The following is a 23,062-nucleotide window of genomic DNA, read 5'->3' as shown; positions in this document are numbered from 1 at the left end:
TGATTCTGCACTGTGACCACACATAAGAATCACCTGGAGTGCTTCAATATGCTGAACGTTTGGCCCACACCCAGAGGTTCTGACTTAATTAAATATTGGATGGGACTCAAGTGTCAGGTTTGTTTTTTTTTTTTTAGAGCTCTTCATATGATTTTATTTTTTAAGGCTTTAAAAATAAAATCCTTTAAAATCCTTTAAAAATAAAATTATTGAGATATAATGCTTATAACATACAATTTACCTATTTAAAGTGTGCAATTGGGGGGCTGGGTAGCCTAGTCTATTGAGTGTCTGACTTTGTGTCAGAACATGATCTCACAGTTCATGGGTTTGAGCCCTACATCAGGCTCTGTGCCAACAGCTCAGAGCCTGGAGCCTACTTCAGATTCTGTGTCTCCCTCTCTCTCTGCCCCTCCCCTCATTCTCTCTCTCTCTCTCTCAAAAATAAACATTAAAAAAATTACAGTGTACAATTAAATTTCTTTTAGTATATCCCATTATTGATTTTTAAAATGTGTATTATATATATAATAAAATTTGCCATTTTATTTTTTATACATTTTTTAAATATCTTATTTTTAAGTAATCTACACACCTAACATGGGGCTCAAACTCACAACCCCAATGGCTTAGTATGTTGAGCATCTGACTCTTGATTTTGACTCAGGTCATGATCCCAGCATCATGGGATCGAGCCTAGCACTGGGCTCCACACTCAGTATGGAGCCTGCTTTGAGATTCTGTCTCTTTGTCCCTTTGCCCCCCTCTCCTGCTCATGTGTGTGCTCTCTTTCTAAAATAAATAAAAATAAAAATAAATCAAAATAAAACCCCACAATGCTAAGATCAAGAGTCACATGCTCTACCAACTGGGCCAGCCAGGTACCCCTAAACTTTGCTATTTTAAAGTGTATAATTCAGTGTCATTAATTACATTCACATTGTTGTACAGCCATCACCACGGTTTCCTTATCCCTATTTGATTTCAATAAATGTCCAATTCTGCAGAACTAAATCCAAGTACCTTAGGAAAGTCCCAAAACCTTTCATAAGAATACCTCATCATATCTTCCTAGATGCAGCTCCTATCACTTCCTGCCCTGTCTTCTCTTGGATCCAGACAGCCTGAATCATCTTTAACCTTTGAAAATCCATTATCTTCACATATTCCTATTAAATCTCTCTGAAACATCATTCCCACTACTACTTCTGATAAAGTCCCATGCCTTCAAAGCCAGACTGAAGTATTATTTTTATGGAATATTTTTCCACTTCTGGGCTTGTTTATCTGCTCCCCTCTGTGAACTCTGGCACACTTTATCAATCTCTGTTGGGACACTTAACCATGACAATTTTTTATGTCTCCTCCACCAGATTCCCTCTGTCTCTGTCTCTGTCTCTCTCTCTCGCTCCCTCTCTTATGGTGAAGCTGCAATATGAACATAAAAATCCATGAGGCTGTCTTGAAGAACTGGTAAAAAGAGTCACAGACGATATGAGTGAGAAGTAAACTTTTGTTGGTTTAAGGCACTGAGATTTCAGGGACTATTTGTTTCCACAGCAAAGCCCAGTCTACCCTGACTAATACACCCATGAGGAATTCATTCATCATATTCACCAGCAGTTCTCTTGTAATATAACTAAATGGAGAATGTGGAACTCCATGGTGGGAAAGAGATCCTGGGTTTGAGGGCAAGTAGGAGAACTTGATTTTAGAGGAGTCTAGGCAAGTTACAAGTTTAAGGAAAGGTCTTGAGCAGAAATGGTTCCCCTGGGAAGATAGACTTGGGCTGCTGGGATGAAGGAAGAAGGAACTCACATACTGGTTGTATCTAAGGGGACTGAAAGCAAACAGCCTATTAAAACCTTTTACATAGACTGTTCCCAACTTCTAGAATTAGACATAACCAAATGTAAAATTTCAAATCCCAAATAAATACTTGGCAGAAAGATACAGTGTAAAAAAGAGAGAAAGAATCTTAACCCTGAACAGATGTTCCATTTGTTAATTTGATTTTTACTAAAAAGATACATTTTTGAAGGCACTGCTGAATGTACCAGTTTTGTCCCTTGTTAGTATAATCAGAAACATGTCTTGGTTCAACAGTGCTCTGGAGGTTGAAACGTGTTCTCCTTTATGATTTGCAACTCTGATTAGTTCTATTTTTCTGCCTACGCCACAAAAATGCAAATGTGAATTGAGATTCAGTGTAATTTCTGCTTCTTACATCATCACCATTTAAAAAAATTCAGACCAAATAGATATCTTCCTTTGAATCTCACTAAATATGTGGCCTGAAGTGCACAAGGCAGAATATAGTTTTCCAATCGTCCATAATCATATGAACCTACTGTCTCACATTATTAAAAAACAAAACAAAATGGACACCTGTCATAGAGAAACATGTATGAATTAAACATACCAATCAGAAGTAAATTGTTGAAAGGAGAAGAGCCTATGTTAAGGAAGTATTATAATCTAGGATCTGCTTTAAAATCATTAGACAAAAGATGGGGCACCTGGGTGGCTCAGTCGGTTAAGTGTCCAACTTTGGCTCAGGTCTTGAAGTCACAGTTTGTGAGTTTGAGCCCCGTGTGGGTCTCTGTGCTGACAGCTCAGAGCCTGGAACCTACTTGGGATTCTGTGTCTCCTTCTCACTCTGTCCCTCCCCCACTCGTGCTCTGTTTCTCTCTCTTAAAAATAAATAAAAACATTAAAAAAATTAAAATCATCAGACAAAAGAGAGATAAAGAGGAAAAAAATATGTATATCAAGCAAGCATTGCAAAATCTCAAGAAGTATTGAATCTCAGTTATGAGTAGATAGGGATTTATGGTACCCTTGTCTCCACTTTTGTGTATGTCTGATATTGTTGATGATAATAATAGAGGGATCATAAACTTACAGATAAAATACCTGCAAACATTTGGACAAATTGAAGGACACAACGTACAGAATTAGGTTCCTCAATCACAGAATTACATTGTGTTATATAAAAAATAATAAGGATATTTTGCAAACAATAGGCTTGATTCTTTCTTCAGAGTTCTTTCACATATGTCATTTTCACCATGGAGCATAGAATGGCAGATTTCTGCAGTGATTATTACCTCTTTTGATGCTGTTTAATAAGCTGCCTTTCTCACTGCCTTGAAATCTGAATACCCTGAAAGGGTTCATCTGTCGTTAAAAGCAACAATGATCTTGCCTCACCTTTGGAATTAGACTCACTGTTAAAAATGATAGTTGGAACTGGCATCCATGAGGGAAATCCACATTTTCATCTCCTTATGTATCAACAAGGAAGATAATCATCTTCAAACTTATACATACAACATCTGATTTAATTGTCTATTGTTTTCTAGAAACCGTATCTGTTGTTTGTGGCTTGAAATATGTATTTGAAAATGGTGATTTTTTTTTGCTCTGTTGACAGTATCAATAAAGGTAGAGTATATCTTAATGTCTGGAGAGATATTTAGCATGCTGTAGGTGTAAATGAAAGACATAAACTAAGAGACAAAAGCGAACCTTTCAAACATTAATGTGATGTTTGCTGTGTTATTATGAGCCTAATGATATCAAGTGCACACAAGAACACATAGGTGTCATGCTGGGAAACCAATGATCTAGCTTTCATCTTGACTGCAGGCAAAGAATATCTCATTAAAGCTATAAATTTCATGAGTCTGTTCCCAAATTTAAAACCTTTAAGGAAAATGGCTTTCATGGTTCAACAGTTTTAAAGGGTTGTACTTACTTGGCTTCGTAACAAGGAAATTAATAGTTTTTCTAAAACAAATCAGAATTATGCCATAGTTGCATGTGTTTTCATGCTGTTGCTGTTAGCACTTAACTTCCTCTCTAGATAACAAAACCACGGACTTCACATTGAATTCGCCACAGGGAGGCATTTATTACCTGCTCTGTTTGTTCAGGATAGTCTGGGATGGGGATGAAATTTGCTCATTCATGGCAATGTAAAAATTGTTTTGTTGAGGTAATGTGAAATGGAGTAGGTTTCTAATCAACCTTCACTATTCAGAGTGAATCTTACTTAGTCTACTATCAGGAGGAGTTAAGTTGTTCCAGTCCCACGCAGTGTTGGCAACCAACCAATCCAAATGCATGCAGGCCTCAGGGACCCAAGGCTTTGAGAAATGTCAGTGCGATTAACTGAACCTATTTCTTCTTTCTCAATGGACTTTTTAAATAAATGTTAGGTAGCCATGTGAGAGATGCATTTGTAAGAAACATACTCCCGTTTTTTGTTTTATATACTTTTAACTTAAAGAATAATCATTTGTCCTATCCGAGAAAAACATGACAACTTGTAACGGATGTAGGAGAGTACAAACGTGTGAAATGCCTCTAGTGGTTAAGGCTTAAAGGAAAGACATTAGTGATTTACACACAGGATATACAAAACAAAATGAGCAGTAAGAATGTAATTATCATTTTCAAAAAAGTGTTGGAGAAGCAAAACTACCTAGACTCACCTCATTTCATCTGGATGATCAGAAAGTTCCAAATGAAAACTAGTATACCCTGAAAAGAGCATATCCTGTTCGGTATGTGTGGAAATAAAACTCAAAGTTCATAGACACTTGAAACTCAAAGCAGTTCATTTACACTTACAGTTGGAGCACCCGGGTGCACATCTGGGTTCTCCCCTCACTCAAGCTTTCTAGTCCCAAGGGGAAAGGATAGACTTTATCCAGAAGATACAGTGATTTAAAAATTTTAGATTGTGTATAAATATACTTTGAACTGCAAAGGTCATTCAAAACAAATCATTAAAAGCAAACATGCAGTCATTAAAAAGCTTTAGCTACATTAAATGTTTTCAAATAAGGCATTCTACTGTTTTTTGAATGCTGAATTTTTTGTATGTTGTTTAATTTCTTTTTAAATTTTCATCAGCATCTTTTGTAGGTAGTGATTACTGCTAACCTTCACACACTGATGTTACAAATCTGCACAATACATGCAATTTCCCAAAAAGAAAATCAAGGGATTTTGTGAATCATACCCCACAGCTTAGTGTGACAAATAGTTTTTGAAAATAATAACCATTATGAAATATAATTTTTACTTAAAAAGAAAAAAATGCCTCCAGTTTCTGGCTTATTATGAATGTTATGAATAAGATTATTTAAAATATTCATGTAACAAATGTAATTCATGTAACTACATGTAATCCATGTAATTTACATGTAATGACATGTAATTCATGTAAATAAAACTGTGGGCATATATTTTCATTTCTCTCATGTAAAACTCTGTAGTGGAGTGACTGGGTCATATTAAGAGTATGTTTACCCTCATCCAAAACTTCCAAAATCTTTCAAAATGTACCATTTTATATTTGCACTGATAATCAGGAAGACACAATGACAGTTTCTTTAGCTGTCAGCCTTGTTCCATGGCTACATCGTTACTTTTTCAGTAGGCTTGTAAATGGCCATCCTGCAGGGATGGAGCTATGAATGGACACAACCAAGAGTAGCAGCCTGTCCTCAACTGCTTATGCGATGCATTCTATAGCTGCATGACAATTACCACAAATTTAGCAGCTTACGACAACGCATGTTTATTATTTCACAGTTTCTGTGGAATGTGCGTCTGAAGTAACATGGGTTAGTTGAGTCCTTTGTATAAGTTCCAGTTGCTTCACCAGCATTTCATTATCAGACTTTATAGCCCAGGACTGTCCAGTGGAAATACAGTGGGAACCACATAGATAGCTATGTTACAAAAGTGAAAATTGTTGAAGTTTATTTTAATATACTTTATTTAGCCAAATCCATTTAAATATATTATCATTTCAGCATGCAGTCGCAATAAAATTAATGAGATACTTTATTCTTCTTTCATACTAAGTCACCCAAATCTAGCATGTATTCTTAGAGCACAACTTAGTTCAGACTGGTCATATTCCAAGTGCTTAATAGCCACATGTGGCTAGTGGTTGCTGTATTGGACAACATAGAGATCTTTTAGTGGATATGCAGTGGTAATTGTGGTTTTAGTTTGCATTTTCTCGATAACAATGATTCTGAGCATGTTTTCGTGTACTCCTTGGCCATTTGTATATCTTCTTCTGTATAATAGCTCTTCAAATGTCCAGCACCAGATGAATGGATCTACAAATTGTGGTATACCATACAATGAAAAAGTACTCAGCAATAAAAAGGAAGAAAACTACTGATTCATGCAATAATCTGGACGACTCTCAAAATATTATGCTGAGTGAAGATAGCCAGACACAAAAGAATACATATGACATGACTCCACTTGTCTGAAACTTTAGAACAGGCAAACGAGTCAAGAAAGAAAGCAGATTGGTAGTTATAATAGGGGTGCATGAATGACTGCAGAACTGCATGAGAAAGCTTTTTAGAGTGAAGGAAATGTTTTATATCGTGATTAGAGTGGTGATTATGGGATGTAAAACTTATTGAACTGCATATCTATTATATGTAAACTATACTCAATACAATTGATTTAAAGAGTAAAATCAGTACATGTTAGTACCTGCTATGTACTTTCCAGGCCCAGTGCAGAGTAAAACTGTGGGGGCCCTTATTTTAAAAGTATTAAGAATTTCAAGACCGTGACAGCAGAGGGAGTTTGTCTGTTATTGAATTCCCGGTAATACACAGTGCATGGCATATATAGAAAGTTCCAGTAAAGTTCTATGGGATGAAATTTTAGAACTGGGGCATCATAGTGCTCAGCAATTTCCACTTGAGAACAGCTTCACACCTCTTCCTACTTCTGCTGTTTATTTCATAGATCTGAGGAAAGAGTAGAATTCTGAATACAGTTTAAAAAATAATGCTGGTCATAAGTATGATAGAGAAAAGTACTGATTAAAGTTGCTTTATTTTTAAATTTTCTAAAGATGTGAAGAAATATAGCCCAATCACTAACATGAAGAGTACAATTCAGTTGAGCAGGTGGAGATTATACAGGCATTTTGTCTTTTAAATATTCTCTATTGTTGGTCACAGGCTGACTTACAGTGGCAGTGTTACATCTGAGTCAGGAAATGAGCTGAGTAATGGGAATATATAGAGAGAAAATGGGTACATATAATTTTGCAGTGGTCTGTCTTCTTTAGAAATCAATTTTTAGGTCGTATTCAAATGATTAACATTTCTATTATTTTCTTCCACTCATGTTTTGGAGCAGGTGGAATACTAGTTATATATAATCCCTACTGTCACAGACAGTTTCACTGGGACTTGGCTCTAGTGCTTCTCAACAACTAGAATAGTTATTCATGGAGAGAGGCACTTGGACTTACTTAAATGTGTTACAGACTGAATGTGGCCCCTCAACCCCTCATATTCGTATGTTGAAGCCCTAACCCCTCAGTAATGGCTACCTTTGGAGTAAGGAACTAATTAAGGTTATATTAGGTCATAGGGTTAGATTCCTGATGGTAGGATTAGTGTTCTCTTAAGAAGAGACCAGAGAGCTTGCCTGCTCTCTTGCCTCACATGCGCCCCAAGGAAAGACCGTGTGAGGATGCAGTGAGTCTACGACCTGTAAGCCAGGAATATCCCTCACCAGAAACTAAAACTGGGGGCTTCCAGCCTCCAGAACTGAAAACAGATCAATTTCGGTTATTTAAGCTACCCAGCCTGGGGTCTTTTGTTATGGCAGCCTGAGCTAATACAAAATGTAATACTCTACAAAATATTAAAAAAATATATAATATGCATAATCTGACTCAAACAAAGTGACCAATTTAATGAATTACATAACATGGGTAACCTATTTGGGTTACAACGGGATTTATAGGTATGTCTTGATGGCATGAATGTATGGACCCTAAAAAGTGGAGAAATTCATACGGCAAATTATCCCTAAAGAAAATTCACTGTGATTCTACTTAATCACTCGCTGTCCTAAACCAAGGAGTGTGTTTTTTTGAAAAAAATTTTTTTTTTAAAAAGGGCAACTGGGGTTTTAAATAGTCAAAGGTATCACTTAAATATTTCTATTTAAAATGCCCGTCCAGCGGCTCAGGGTCACTGTGCCTCTCATACTACTCAGTAACTTCTTTTAGAAATGAAACTAATTAAGAGACCAGATGGCAGTGCACTCACAATGTACCGAAGGAGAAAAAAAAGGCCAGAAAGTTACTGAAAAACCATAGAGAAGCAGTAAGCTGCTCTTATACTTCTTTCATCATAACTTAATCTACAAAAGATAAAGCAGGATTCTTGTGTTTTGGAGCAGGTGAAATGGTAGTTAAAATTGTTTCACTTATTTCACTGAAGCCAAAGTCTTCAAAATAAATTAAGCATGGCTAAGAAGTTGGGGAAGAGGAATAACTAAAGAAGTAGCAGGTGATGAATGAGGTGCTAATAAGCAAGACTGTACATTTTAGGGGAAGATAGTGGATGGAAAGAGGTACGGTATTAACAGGTGTTTCCACAGTAATTACATGTGATATTCTTGGGTGAGACTGCTTGGGTTTGAAGTGTTGCTCTGCCAGTTACAAGCTACGTAATGTTTGTTACCTATTTCCTCTTATTTCCCGTCTAAACCTCGGATTGATCACTGGAAAATGGGAAAAAATAACAGTAACCATCTTATGTCTTAACAGGGATGGTTAGTGGCATAATGTACACTAAGCATTTAGTATAGTACCTGCAACATCAAAATAAATGCTATGAATCATGTATTATTGCTTCTTTTTAAAAGTGACACTAGTAGTGTAATTCCAATCTATGTGAATAGGGTATTTTGAAATACACTGATGTCTCACTCAAAAACAGAAAAAAATGGGGGGAAATGTCAAATTAATTTGTATAGTTGCTTGTTGCAAAGGCCTGCTTTAGACTCTAACCTGCCTTCTCAGCCATTTGCCTCAAAATCTTTGTTCCAAAATTCACCCAAGGACTCTAGTATATAGGATAGAGCTGTTTTCCTGATACCCACGGTTACGTTACTTGAGGCTATGTATCAGTGAATTTAATGTCTTGCCTGCTTGTAGTTTTTCCCATTTCAGCTCACTGTATCATAACTGTCAGCATGTCCCACTGCCACACCTTTATTGAACTTGTCAGATGCATGTGGTCAAACTGTGGCTCCAGGGCAAGTACGCAGATTCCACTCTCACAGGGAAGAACTTGTATGCTGACATTCTCTTACAAGCCTTCCCAAGTTATGCTTCTCTTTTTAAAAAAACTCTGCCTTAAATCCTCAAACAAAGACATCTGCTAAAAACATCTGACTCTGCAAACAGCAAGTCGATTCATTGTTCCTGCTATAGTTGGTAAATGATAGCTAAAAAATCAGAACCAGGGGAAGTAAAATGGCTGGTTATGAAAATCCTGATAAAGATAGGTATCAAAGGAATTTTAGAAAATTCTAAGCCAAAGAAATACAGATGGGAAAGTGTTCTTGAAATATCCAGGAAAGTGTGCAGGGCACAGCAAATAGTAGGTCCTTAGTATTTTGTGAAGTAAAAGTCATGGTACTACTTCGGCTGCAGAGAATGTTAAATTATTTCTTTTTAACCCTTACTTGCCATGCTAGAGTAGTATGTCATACATGAGTTGATGAAATCCCAAAATGATATTTCACCTGGTGGCACTGTTTGGTTTTAAGTGTTTTCACATGCATGTGTTTGCTGTTGATTTTTGAACCATGGTGTCTTTTCTTTATATTCATAATTGGAATTCTGTTAATGCCCCTGAAGAAGACAATAGAGCCCAGTAAGGGGAAAAATGACTGTGAGAGATTTTTTGTTGAGGTCATTCAGATGTATTAATACTTAACAGATTATAGGTTACGGATTAGAGAAAATTCTGTCTCCATTCTCAGATTTCATTTTAGTATTTTTAGAAGGTCCTTTATTAAAAGTTTAAATTGCTTTAGAAAACATATAGATTCCAAGAACAAGGTCCTATTTCATTTTCAATGACTTTATTGAGAACATTTTGCAAATTAGATTTTACAATTTAACATTTTACAATTAGAAATTTTATCTGCTACTACATAAATGGCAAACTTTTCAAAACACTACAGAAAATCCTTTATTTCTTTGGATTCTTCTGTTCCATGCTGAGCTCCTGAGATATATTTTTTCTTTCAGCTTCATTTTCATCTTCCTGCGAAATAAATTTTAGAAAACATTAAAATATAAACTTTAGGGCATTTTATCAGCTATAATTAATACATTTTAATTCTATTTCTCTGAAGAATTAACTGCTGTGATTCTGGCAATCCTAGAAAAGAGGCTAGAAACAAAACGGTAAAATTATGTAACATTCAAATATTTATAGTGGGTGCTCATTTGCACTCACGTGGACTAAACTTTTCTGTGTGTTCTTAAAAGCAACTTATTTTATTAATGACCTCAAATTACTTTTGAAAACACCTGCCCATAAAAAGTATCCATTTTAGGGGGGTGAATCAGGTATTTTTACTTCACTGTTTGATAAAAGTAAATTTAACTTCTGAGACACTTTATGTGCTCCAGCATGGCATTTTTGTCTCCTCTAACGTGCTTTCTTGACAGGCCTGCCAATTTTCCAATTACTTGCACCACCATATGTTATCTGAAGATCAGTCAGCTCTAAAATAGGAAACATGGTCATGTCAGTCTATCGAATGCTTACAGTCTTCTACAGTTTCAATTCTAAGTGTGGCTTCATAATTCATAGCAGGGTCCTGTGGAACACGGTGAATAAATGAAGTGACTTCGTAATGTCTGTCTCCATAGGAATGAAGTGCATCTTGTGTTCAATATTAAATGGCGACCTCCAAAGTATAAATAATGAGAGTCTGGAAAAATATTTCACCTTACAATCTGTAACCCATTTCATCATCTATGTTCCTTCAACAATGCCAGGTACAAAGCAGTCTTGCTTTCCTAATGTTTCTAATAATTATCAAGTGAGAACTTTCATTTTTATTAACTGAAATTAAAAAGCATTGTCTACTGAGTTAAGCATAGGTAGCAATTTCTTAAGTATCTCTAGACAACAGTAATATTATCAGTGTCACCAAATACATCACTCTTTATCTCAGAATCTTATAAAACCAAATTCAATCATTGTTGAGCTCTTAGTAAACTGACTTTATTAAATAAATGAAATTCAAGTATAATTTTTTTCCCATGAAAAACCACATCCTTGCCTATAAATATTAAGGTGGAGAAGGCTTCCTTTATATACTTTGTCTCTAGGTTCAACAGCATCTGTGAGTTAGACTTTGTCAACATTAGAAAAGTAGAGAAATTACCAATATTATAAACCAATCTGAATCATTTATAAATATGTTGCATACAAGGGATGGGGCTTTGAATGTCATTTTGGCAATGTAGTTTTAATATAGTGTTCAAACCATAATAGTCACTGTATGTTGTTTTAATTTTTTTTCCCCAATTTATCTCTACTGAACAGAGATACTATGTTTGATTGACTCTTGAACAGGTATTTTCCACTTTTGGGCAAGAGTTTCTAGAGATTACATTTTGATTAGATCTTAACAGAAGCAAATTTTCCTCTATGCTTTCCGCTGTCTTCTTCATGTGAGACACTGACAGAAGGTGTTAATTTAGCAGGTAAAGGTGGCAAGACATTTTTTGCTAGGTAGCACTGAATTTATGTATTTAAACAGATTTTTTTCAATAAATATAGTACAGTTCTATACATGTATTTTCTCTTCCGTCTGATTTTCTCAACATCTTCTCTTTTCTAACTTACTTTATTATAAGAATACAGTATATAATATACATAACAAAATATGTGTTAATTAACTATGTTATCAGTAAGGCTTTTCTGGTCAATGATAAGCTCTATTGGTTAATCTGGGGGTAGTCAAAAGTCACATGCAGTTGTTGGAACACCTAGCCCTCTCATGTTATTCAAAGGTCAACCATAGTTTATAAATGCATGTCTCTTCTAATATTGCCTCCTGCTCAGGACAGGTGAAGAATTGTTCCACATTGTTCTTTATGCTGAGGACATGTCTTACATGATCTTGCCTTTATGTGCCTTTAAACCGTTTCCATAGGTAACAAGATCCTATCTCCTTTTTCCTCTGTACAAAGATAACTGTGATTTGGATGAAGAAAAGGATTATGAAGGGGAGGAAAAGGCATTTAACCCTAACTGCTAAAGTATAACACACTGTAATTGCTATAGTAGAACATCATCAAAATAATGAAAATAGCAATAAAAGCTTTTATTTATTTTTTTACTTAGAGAGAGAGAGAGAGAGAGAGAGAGGACAGGGGAGAGGGGCAGAGGAAGAGAGAGAATCTTAAGCAAGCTCCATGCTCAGCACGGAGCCTGACATGGTGCTCAATCTCATGGGATCATGAGATTAGCCAAAATCAAGAGTCACATGCTCAACCAACTGAGCCACCCAAGCATTCCAACAGGTTTTATCATTATAAATAAAAACAGTAGATTTAGACACAATAAACCTCCATAAAGGATTTTAGAGGTTGGTTTATTTTTTTTGTTTGTTTACAAGTGCTAATTTGTGTAAGAACTTTATAAGCAATTCAAGATTAATAAAAGCATTGAAATAGCTCACGCAGCAAATCAAATATCATTGACTAATGATTGCATAATGAATGAAACTGCAAATATAGAAGCTTCTTACCAAAAAGTATTTCTTCACTACTGAATATTAATGGCAGTAAAAAATTTCTTCTCATAAATGGCACGTTTTTGTTTACTCTTTGCTAAGACATCTGTTTGTTTCCCAGCAAAAGAAGACCCTTACTACACGGATCATTTTCTTAGTGACAGTCCTGACAATTTTGACATTTGTTTCACAAAGTGTTCTGAAGCAGCCAGCAAGAAAATGTACCCTTTGGGGCCACTGGAAAGTGTAGACAGGTTTACCTCTTAACACTGAAGCTTGCTAATTCATACTCCAGAAAACATGTTGATTGTAACCACCCTGCAGATCTGCTAGTTACATGTGGAATTTCAATACCCACTCACATAACAACAACCCATAATGCCAAATGACTGACGACGGTTCTTTAGCCTTCTTGCTCTTTTTACACTGACAGCATTGTTGTAGTAATGAGAATGAGAATGTCTAGGCATACACGGTCCATGGGATTACGGTCTAATGCTCCTGGTGGTAACATAAGACTGAGGGAGTTATTCTAACAGAGAACAGCAAAAACATTCTTACCTAAACTAAGTATTCTAACAGTAAAAACACTGCCATTCTTACCTAAACTAAATCTCTCTTACCAATGAATAAAACTTGCAAGGTTTTGTTTAAATGCTATTAAAGCTTCCACTATCAATTGGAACAGAGGCACCCTCAATTTTCCTTATTTACAAAACTGTCTTGGTTTTCATAATAGTTCAAAGAATTGATGCCAATTAATAAAACCAATCCATCCTGCTTTTTCTTTCTCTTCGGAGATAACCAACTCCAAAAAAAGGGCAGTTATTTTAGCAGCTAGAATTTCTACTGCTCAGGTAATATTTGGACTCAAATTAGTCTATTAACCCTATAGACAGCCAAATTGTAAGTGATTTCTCTTTAAGTAGTATTATACAAAGGGACAACTTTCCCCATTGTTTGTTTTTATCTTTAAAGAAGAACGTATAAATACTTTATAATGCAGATACCTGTCAAATACCACCATACCCAAGTGATTAAGGTTAATATCACCAGTAATACTTATTCACAGTAATTAACCCTTCGCTATGATGCACTAAAAAGGGCACATCAGGTCTGTGGTATCCTTCCTAATAATGCATAATCTCAATCTAATCATGAGAAAGCATCAGATAAACATTATATAAAATAATTAAACAGTAGTCTTCAAAACTGTCAAGGTCATCAAAGACCATACAAAGTTTGGACTGTCACAGATGGGAGAAGACTAAGGGAACATGATGATTAAAAACTGATGGGATCCTGGGCCACGAAAAGGGTATTAGTGGGAAAACTGGCAAAATTTAAATATGGTCTATGCAGTAGTTAATAGTATTGTCTTGATGTTAATTCCTGGTTTCAGTTATCTACTTTAGTTATAAAAATCGATAACACTTCAGCAAGCTGGATAAAGGGCAAATGGGAATTACCTGTGCTATTTTTGCATTTTTCTTAAATCTAAAATTATTTCAAAAAGCAATTTAATAAATGGTGACTCAATGAAAGGTTTTCTGCATTCAAAGTAAGTATCACGTATATATAAAGATTTTATGTGGAAAAAAATTCAAGGCACCTATAGCTGCTCACATTGAAAATACACAGCCAAAACAGTTTGCTTTCCATTGTTCTACTTAAAATTCCTTTCGTAAGTATCTCAAATGTTCATAATGGTGATGTTCTTAATTTTTATTTCCTTGTTTATGCTTTCATATATTTTCTTTTCTACTTATGGATTACTTTTACCAACAGAAAACATAAGATTTTTTTAAAATAAATCCCTTTATAATCTCACCCTTTGAACTATTTCCAGAAATAAGCATAGTGGAGGTCAATGTTTACAAAGAGAATTTCAGTTGTTTTCACTTTACTGAATTTCTTACTTATAGCAGACAGATACATGGTAGTACAGCAGTAAAATGAAGTGAGGAGGTGCAGCTAAGCACTAACTTAACCTATTTCTATTTTCTTGTATTATCTTTAGATTTTAAATATTCCTTTGGCTAATCCGAGAGTTATTGTAGTTGGATTCAAATTAATAGTCAAAATTATCTTTATGCTTTAACAATGGTCTTTTTAAAAATGTTAGTGAATATATATGTGTATATATATTTATGGCTTTTGACAAAAAAAGATATACACTTAATCTGTTATATTAGTTATAGAATAGGTATCAAAAAGCAATATATACTCTTCCAATCTATGGTCAAAAACTGCTGTCTTTTATTTACTTAAAGTATGTTCCAGATATAATTCTCAACAGCATTTAAGATTATGCTTTTAATACAGAAAATGTGCTGGTGCTGCACAATGAAGAAAAAATTTATCTTAATAACTGGAAAAATACTGATGATAATGAAAATGTTTTAGGCAAAATGAGCACGCTGCATGCTTCAGACTAAAATTAATTAGAGTTTTTAATGTTTTACAATTCCACCATAATTCTTTAAATGGTGCATTTCCTTCATAGTAATAAACACTTGGATCATTAAGTAAAGTGCAAGATGTGTGTGATGTGCTACATTTAACAACCTTTGGCTCTTTTTTCTGTACTTCTGCATTCAGTTTTCCAATGCACTGAATAAGCAATTGAAGACCACAATTAAATTTCCTGACTTTGCATATTTGAGATTCTTATTTCATTTAATACAAAAGGTAATTAATCTACCATTTTATAACTGAATCCAACTTTAGTGGGCCATGATAGATACTGAAACGAACTTACAAGAAATGCTTAATTAAATATAGTGTAAAGAGCATACGATGGTTTTTTTTTTTCTTATGACAGAAGTTGCATATTTAATTAGAAAGTCTAGGGCTATATTATAAAATTAAAGTAACTGGGGAGGTTCTTAGTAAACCTAGCTCAAATACTTACGTCTTGTAAGTAAATTTCTACCTTTTTTTCTACTTAGTGGTTCAGAAAAGAAATAACCAAGGAAATTTCCCTTAATTTAATATTATAAAATCATATCCTTTATTTTAATAGCAAGTAAAACAGATAAAAGGGCAGAAATGAATATCTGATTTCATGTATGAGAATACATGAACAATTCTGTTTCATTTGTTAAGCAATCACTTATCTCCGATTTGTGATTGTGGAACAAATTTAATGGACTAGGTTTGCTTTTCTGAGTCTTTAGTTCGTCTTGTCATGTTTTACTTTGTGGTGGCTTTTGGTAGCATGGAAATGGGGAAGTTAGAAATAAAACACTGGGTTTTCCAGTGTTTCCCAGAGCCAGAAAGACCCTCAGGACTAGCACAACCATCTGGAGAGGGTATATTTATATTAAAGGAAATGAAGATCAGTGAGTGAAAGGTGAGAGTCAGGCAAAATAGCTAGCAGAAAGGAAAGAAAGGAAATGAATGACGGATGGTAAGTGTGAGCAAGAGTAGGCTCTTAATGAACATAAACCCTATTCTATAAGTTTATATCCTTATATCTTCCCATAAACATGAATAAAAAGCACAATTTCTGTAACATTAATTTTTAGATATTTCAGGTACGTTTAAGATATGAACCTTCTAGGGCTAAAAATACCACTATCCTCTTCATATGGAGCTTATGGTCTTAAAGATTAGAAAAAATCTTCTTATAGAAGTCTAATATCTGAGAAATAAGCATAGAAGTATATGCTAGATTCTGCATGAGATGCCCCTACCTTGATAACTCACCTTCATTTGTAACATTTTTGCTTTAAAAGATATTTACTTGGTTTGAAGTATTCAGTTTTGTAAGTTGGTATGCAGTCAGCACTGATTACAGAAAAACAAAACAAAAATATCTCAAATTCTTTAATGGTCCAACATAAATATATTTTCAAGTGAGGATAGCAAAAGTTTTATATGTTTTTTCATGTAGTACCTTATTTATGTTTTTATTTACTTATCAATTTTAATTAAGCATGGTTGACATAATGTTATATTAGTTTCAGGTGTACAACATGCTGATTGACAACTATATATATATTACTCAGTGCTCACCACAGTAAGTATAGTTCCCATCTGTCACCATACAAAGTTACTAAAATATTGACTATATTCCCTATTCAGTACTTTTCATCCCCATGACTTATTTTATAACTAACTGAAACTTTGTATCTCTTTGTCCCCTTCACCTATGTTTCCATTCCCCACACCCCTCCCCTCTGGCACTTATGTTTATTCTATTCAGGAGTGTTTCTGCTTCACTGTTTTTAGCTCCACATATAAGTGATATCATACTGTATTTGTCTTTGTCTTACTTTACTCAGCATAATATTCTCTAGGTCCATCTATGCTGTTACATATTCTACCGTAATTTCTTTATCCACCACAATTTCTTTATGCGTTCAGCTACCCACCGACACTTAGATTGCTTCCAAATCTTGGCTATGATAAATAATGCTGCAATAAACATAGGAGTACATGTATCTTTTGAATTACTATTGTTTTTTTCTTTGAGTAAATACCCACAAGTAAAATTACTGTGTTGTATGGTTTTTCTATTTTTAACTTTTGGAGGAAACTCCATGCTGTTTTCCATAGAAGCTGCACCAATTTACATTCCCACCAACAGTGTTTTAGGGTTCCTTTTTCTCCACATCCTTGCCAAATCTTGCTATTTCTTGTCTTTTTTTCCCCACTAGGTTATTTAGTTTTGAGAAGGAGTGCAAGTGGGGTAGTGGCAGAGAGAGAAGGAGATAGAGAATCCCAAACAGGCTCTGTGTTGTCAGCGCTAAGCCCAGCAAGAGGCTTGATCTCACGAATCATGAGATCATGACCTGAGCTGAAATCAAGAGTTGGTTGCTTAACCGAATGGGCCACCTAGGCACCCCATTTCTTGTCTTTTTGATACTAAGTGGTCTTTGTGGTTTTGATTTGCATTTCCCTGACGATCAGTGATGTTGAACATCTTTTCATGTATCTGTTGGCCATCTGTATACCTTCTTTGAAAAAAATGTCTCTTCAGATCCTCTGCCCATTTTTTTTATTATATTTATCATTTTATTTTTTAATTTACATCCAAATTAGTTAGCAAATAATGCAACAATTATTTCAGGAGTAGGTTCCTTAGCCCCTTACCCATTTAGCCCATCCCTCCTCCCACAACCCCTCCGGTAACCCTCAGTTTGTTCTCCATATTTATGAGTCTCTTCTGTTTTGTCCCCCTCCCTGTTTTTATATTATTTTTGTTTCCCTTCCCTTGTGTTCATCTGTTTTGTCTCTTAAAGTCCTCATATGAGTGAAGTCATATGATTTTTGTCTTTCTCTGACTGACTTAATTTCACTTAGCATAATACCCTCTAGTTCCACTCATGTAGTTGCAAATGGCAAGATTTCATTTTTTTTTTATTGCCGAGTAATACTCCATTGTGTATACAAGCCACATCTTCTTTATCCATTCATCCATCAATGGACATTTGTGCTCTTTCCATACTTTGGCTATTGTTGATAGTGTTGCTATAAACATGGGGGTGCATGGGTCCCTTCGAAACAGCACACCTGTATCCCTTGGATAAATACCTAGTAGTGCAATTGCTGGGCCATAGGGTAGTTTGATTTTTAATTTTTTGAGGAACCTCCAGACTGTTTTCCAGAGTGGCTGCACCAGCTTGCATTCCCACCAACAGTGTAAAAGAGATCCTCTTTCTCTGTATCCTCGCCAACATCTGTTGTTGCCTGAGTTGTTAATGTTAGCCATCCTGACAGGTGTAAGGTGGTATTTCATGGTGGTTTTGATTTTTATTTCCCTGATGATGAGTGATGTTGAGCATTTTTTCATGTGTTGGTTGGCCATCTGGATGTCTTCTTTGGAGAAGTGTCTATTCATGTCTTTTCCCCATTTCTTCACTAGATTATTTGTTTTTTGGGTGTTGAATTTGATAAGTTCTGTATAGATTCTGGATACTAACCCTTTATCTGATATGTCATTTGCAAATATCTTCTCCCATTCTGTCAGTTGCCTTTTGGTTTTGCTGATCGTTTCCTTTGCTGTGCAGAAGCTTTTAATTTTGATGAGGTCCCAGTAGTTCATTTTTGCTTTTGTTTCCCTTGCTACTGGAGATGTGTTGAGTAAGAAGTTGCCGCCACCAAGATCAAAGAGGTTTTTGCCTGCTTTCTCCTCGAGGATTGTGATGGCTTCCTCTCTTACATTTACGTCTTTCATCCATTTTGAGCTTATTTTTGGGTATGGTGTAAGAAAGTGGTCCAGGTTCATTCTTCTGCATGTCACTGTCCAGTTTTCCCAGCACCTCTTGCTGAAGACTGTCTTTATTCCACTGAATATTCTTTCGTGCTTTGTCAAAGGTTAGTTGGCCATATGTTTCTGGGTCCATTTCTGGGTTCTCTATTCTGTTCCATTGATCTAAGTGTCTGTTCTTGTACCAGCACCATACTGTCTTGATGATTACAGCTTTGTAGTGTAGCTTGAGGTCTCAGATTGTGATGCCTCCTGCTTTGGTTTTCGTTTTCAAGATTGCTTTGGCTATTCGGGGTCTTTTCTGGTTCTGTAGACATTTTAGAATTGTTTATTCTAGCTCTGTGAAGAATACTGGTGTTATTTTAATGGGTATTGCATTGAATAGGTAGATTGCTTTGGATAGTATCGACATTTTAACAATATTTGTTCTTCCTATCCAGGAGCATGGAATCTCTTTCCATTTTTTTGTGTCTTCTTCAATTTCTTTCATAAGCTTTCTATAGTTTTCAGTGTATAGCTTTTTCACCTCTTTGGTTAGATTTATTCCTAGGTATTTTATAGTTTTTGGTGCAATTGTAAATGAGATCAATTGCTTGATTTCTCTGTTGCTTCATTGTTGGTGTATAGGAATGCAACTGATTTCTGTGCGTTGATTTTATATCCTGCAACTTTGCTGAATTCATGAATCAGTTCTAGCATTTTTTTAGTGGAATCTTTTGGGTTTTCCATGTAGAATATCACGTCATCTGTGAAGAGTGAAAGTTTGACCTCCTCCTGGCTGATTTGGATGCCTTTTCTTTCTTTGTGTTGTCTGATTGCAGAGGCTAATTAAGACTTCCAATACTATGTTGAATAACAGTGGCGAGAGTGGACATCCCTCTCCTGTTCCTGACCTTAGGGGGAAAGCTCTGTTTTTCCCCATTGAGGATGATATTAGCATTGGGTCGTTCATATATGGCTTTTATAATCTCGAGGTATGATCCTTCTATCCCTCCCTTCTTGAAGGTTTTTATCAAAAAAGGATGCTGTCTTTTGTCAAATGCTTTCTCTGCATCTATTGATAGGATCATATGGTTCTTGTCCTTTTCTTGCATTGATGTGATGAATCACATTAATTGAGTGTGGATATTGAACCTGTCCCGCATCCCAGGTGTAAATCCCACTTGGTCGTGGTAAATAATTTTTTCAATGTATTGTTGAATCTGGCTGGCTAATATCTTGTTGAGGATTTTTGCATCCATGTTCATCAGGGAAATTGGTCTATAGTTCTCCTTTTTCATGGGGTCTCTGTCTGGTTTTGGAATCAAGGTAATGCTGACCTCATAGAGTTTGGAAGTTTTCCTTCCATTTCTATATTTTGGAACAGCTTTAAGAGAACAGGTGTTAACTCTTCCTTAAATGTTTGGTAGAATTTCCCCTGGAAAGCCATCTGGCTCCGGACTTTTGTTTTTTGGCAGATTTTTGATTACTAATTTGATTTCTCTACTGGTTATGGGTCTGTTCAAATTTTCCATTTCTTCCTGTTTCAGTTTTGGAAGTGTGTATGTTTCTAGGAATTTGTCCATGTCTTCTAGATTGTCCATTTTATTGGTGTATAGTTGTTCATAAAATCCTCTTATTATTGTTTTTGTTTCTGCTGTGTTGATTGTAATCTCTCCTCTTTCATTCTTGATTTTATTTTTTTAATTTTTTTTTATCGTTTTTATTTATTTATTTATTTATTTTTGAGACAGGGAGAGACAGAGCATGAACAGGGGAGGGTCAGAGAGAGGGAGACACAGAATTTGAAACAGGCTCCAGGCTCTGAGCTGTCAGCAAAGAGCCCAACGCGGGGTTCCAGCTCACGGACCGCGAGATCATGACCTGAGCTGAAGTCGGCCACTTAACCGACTGAGCCACCCAGGCGCCCCTTGTTCTTGATTTTATTATGTGGGTCCTTTCCTTTTTCTTTTCGATCAAACTGGCTAGTTGTTTATCAATTTTGTTAATTCTTTCAAAGAACCAGATTCTGGTTTCATTGATCTGTTCTACTGTTTTTTGTTGTTGTTGTTGTTGTTGTTGTTGTTGTTTTGATAGCATTAATTTCTGCTCTAATCTTTATTACTTCCTGTCTTCTGCTGATTTTTGGTTTTATTTGCTTTTATTTTCCAGCTCTTTAAGGGGTAAGGTTAAGCTGTGTATCTGAGGTCTTTGTTCCTTCTTTAGGAAGGCCTAGATTGCTATAGACTTTCATCTTATGACCGCCTTTGCTGCGTCCCAGAGGTTTTGGGCTGTGGTGTTATTTTCATTGGTTTCCATGTACTTTTTAATTTCCTCTTTAACTTCTTGGTTAGCCCATTAATTCTTTAGTAGGATGTTCTTCAGTCTCCAAGTATTTGTTACCTTCCCAAATTTTTTCTTGTGGTTGATTTTGAGTTTCATAGCGTTGTGGTCTGAAAATATGCACAGTATGATCTCGATCTTTTTGTAGTTGTTGAGGGCTGATTTGTGTCCCAGTATGTGGCCTATTGTGGAGAACATTCCATGTGCACTGAAGAAGAATGTGTGTACTGCTGCTTTAGGATGAAATGTTCTGAATATATCTGTTAAGTCCATCTGGTCCAGTGTGTCATTCAAAGCCATTGTTTCCTTGTTGATTTTTTGATTACATGATCTGTCCATTGCTGTGAGCAGGGTGTTGAAGTCTGGTATTACTATTGATGAGTTTCTTTATGTTTGTGATTAATTGATTTATATGTTGGGTGCTTCCACAATTGGTGCATAAATGTTTACAAATGTTAGGTCTTCTTGATGGATAGACCCCTGAATTATGATATAATGCCCTTCTCCATCTCTTGATACAGTCTTTATTTTAAAGTCTTGATTGTCTGATACAAGTATGGCTACTCTGGCTTTCTTCTGTTGACCATTAGCATGATAGATGGTTCTCTATCCCCTTACTTTCAATCTGAAGGTGTCTTTAGGTCTAAAGTGGGTCTCTTGTAAACAACATATAGCTGGATCTTGTTTTCTTATCCATTCTGCTACCCTATGTCTTTTGATTGGAGCATTGAGTCCATTGACGTTTAGAGTGAGTACTGAAAGAGGAATTTCTTGCCATTATGTTGCTTGTAGAGTTGGAGTTTCTGGTGGTGTTCTTTGGTTCTTTCTAAACTTTGTTGCTTTTGGTCTTTCTCTCCGCTCTCTCTCTCTCTCTCTTTCTTTTTATTTTCATCTTTTCTCCCCTCACAGAATCCCCCTTAAAATTTCTTGCAGGGCTGGTTTAGTGGTCACAAACTCCTTTAATTTTTGTTTGTCTGGGAAACTTTTTGTCTCTCTTTCTGTTTTGAATGACAGCCTTGCTGGGTAGAGAATTCTTGGCCGCATATTTTTCTGATTCAGCACATTGAATATATCCTGCCACTCCTTTCTGACCTGCCAAGTTTTTGTGGATAGCTCTGCTGGGAACCTGATCTGTCTTCCCTTGTAGGTTAAGGACTTTTTTTCCCTTGCTGCTTTCATGATTCTTTCCTTGCCTGAGTATTTTGTGAATTTGACTATGATATGCCTTGTTTGATGGTCGTTTTTTTGTTGAATTTAACGGGAGTCCTCTATGCTTCCTGGATTTTGATGTCTGTGTCTTCCCCCGGTTAGGAAAGTTTTCCGCTATGATTGGCTCATATAACCCTTCTACCCTTATTTCTCCCTCTTCTGGGACCCATATGATTCTGATGTTGTTCCTTTTTAATGAGTCACAAATCATCTACTATTCACTAAATGTAACATTTCAAAAATCTCAAATGTGCTAATATTTAAAGACAGTACATATAAACTTCTACTTTCCCTACAGACACTCAAGGAGAAGAAATATTTCTAAATTTATGCTGTTTTATTTTTTTACCCTAAATATACACATACAGGTTTAAATTCCCAGGGATTTAAAAAAATTCTACCAAATTAAAATGAAGTAAAAATAAGGTCTAAAAATGTCTGAAATATGCAAGATATGAGATAGGGCGATCACCAAAGTATAGTACTCAAAAGACTTCCAAGTTGGATTTCAAAAATCAGAGATTGGCTCATTAAAGTTTTCAGATATATATACACTGTTTACTATGACTAGAATTTATTGAGCAATAATAGTTATAAAAGCTGGAAAATACTTGTATGTAGCATATTTATTTATTCATTAACATAAGCAATAACCGTGATATTGGGATTGGCCACTAGAAGACTACCATC

At 35.5% G+C, this 23,062-nt stretch overlaps 1 protein-coding gene across 3 annotated transcripts in view; it reads right to left on the bottom strand.

The window, feature by feature from the left end:
* Positions 1-9,931: 9,931 nt before the first annotated feature.
* The window catches only part of PHF14 (PHD finger protein 14), a 208,877-nt gene continuing 195,746 nt past the window's right edge, over positions 9,932-23,062 (bottom strand). For all 3 annotated transcript variants that reach the window (XR_008420551.1, XM_019443453.2, XM_019443446.2), the window contains one exon: positions 9,932-10,133. Coding sequence is in view for 2 of the 3 variants with exons in the window: in XM_019443453.2 (XP_019298998.2) it covers positions 10,059-10,133 (75 nt within the window). In the remaining variant the exon portion in view is untranslated. The remainder of the gene's footprint in view (positions 10,134-23,062) is intronic.

This window comes from Panthera pardus, unplaced genomic scaffold, assembly GCF_024362965.1.
Source record: "Panthera pardus isolate Hobbes unplaced genomic scaffold, ASM2436296v1 HiC_scaffold_8, whole genome shotgun sequence".
NCBI lineage: Eukaryota > Metazoa > Chordata > Mammalia > Carnivora > Felidae > Panthera > Panthera pardus.
This window is presented reverse-complemented; position numbering and strand designations above follow the sequence as displayed.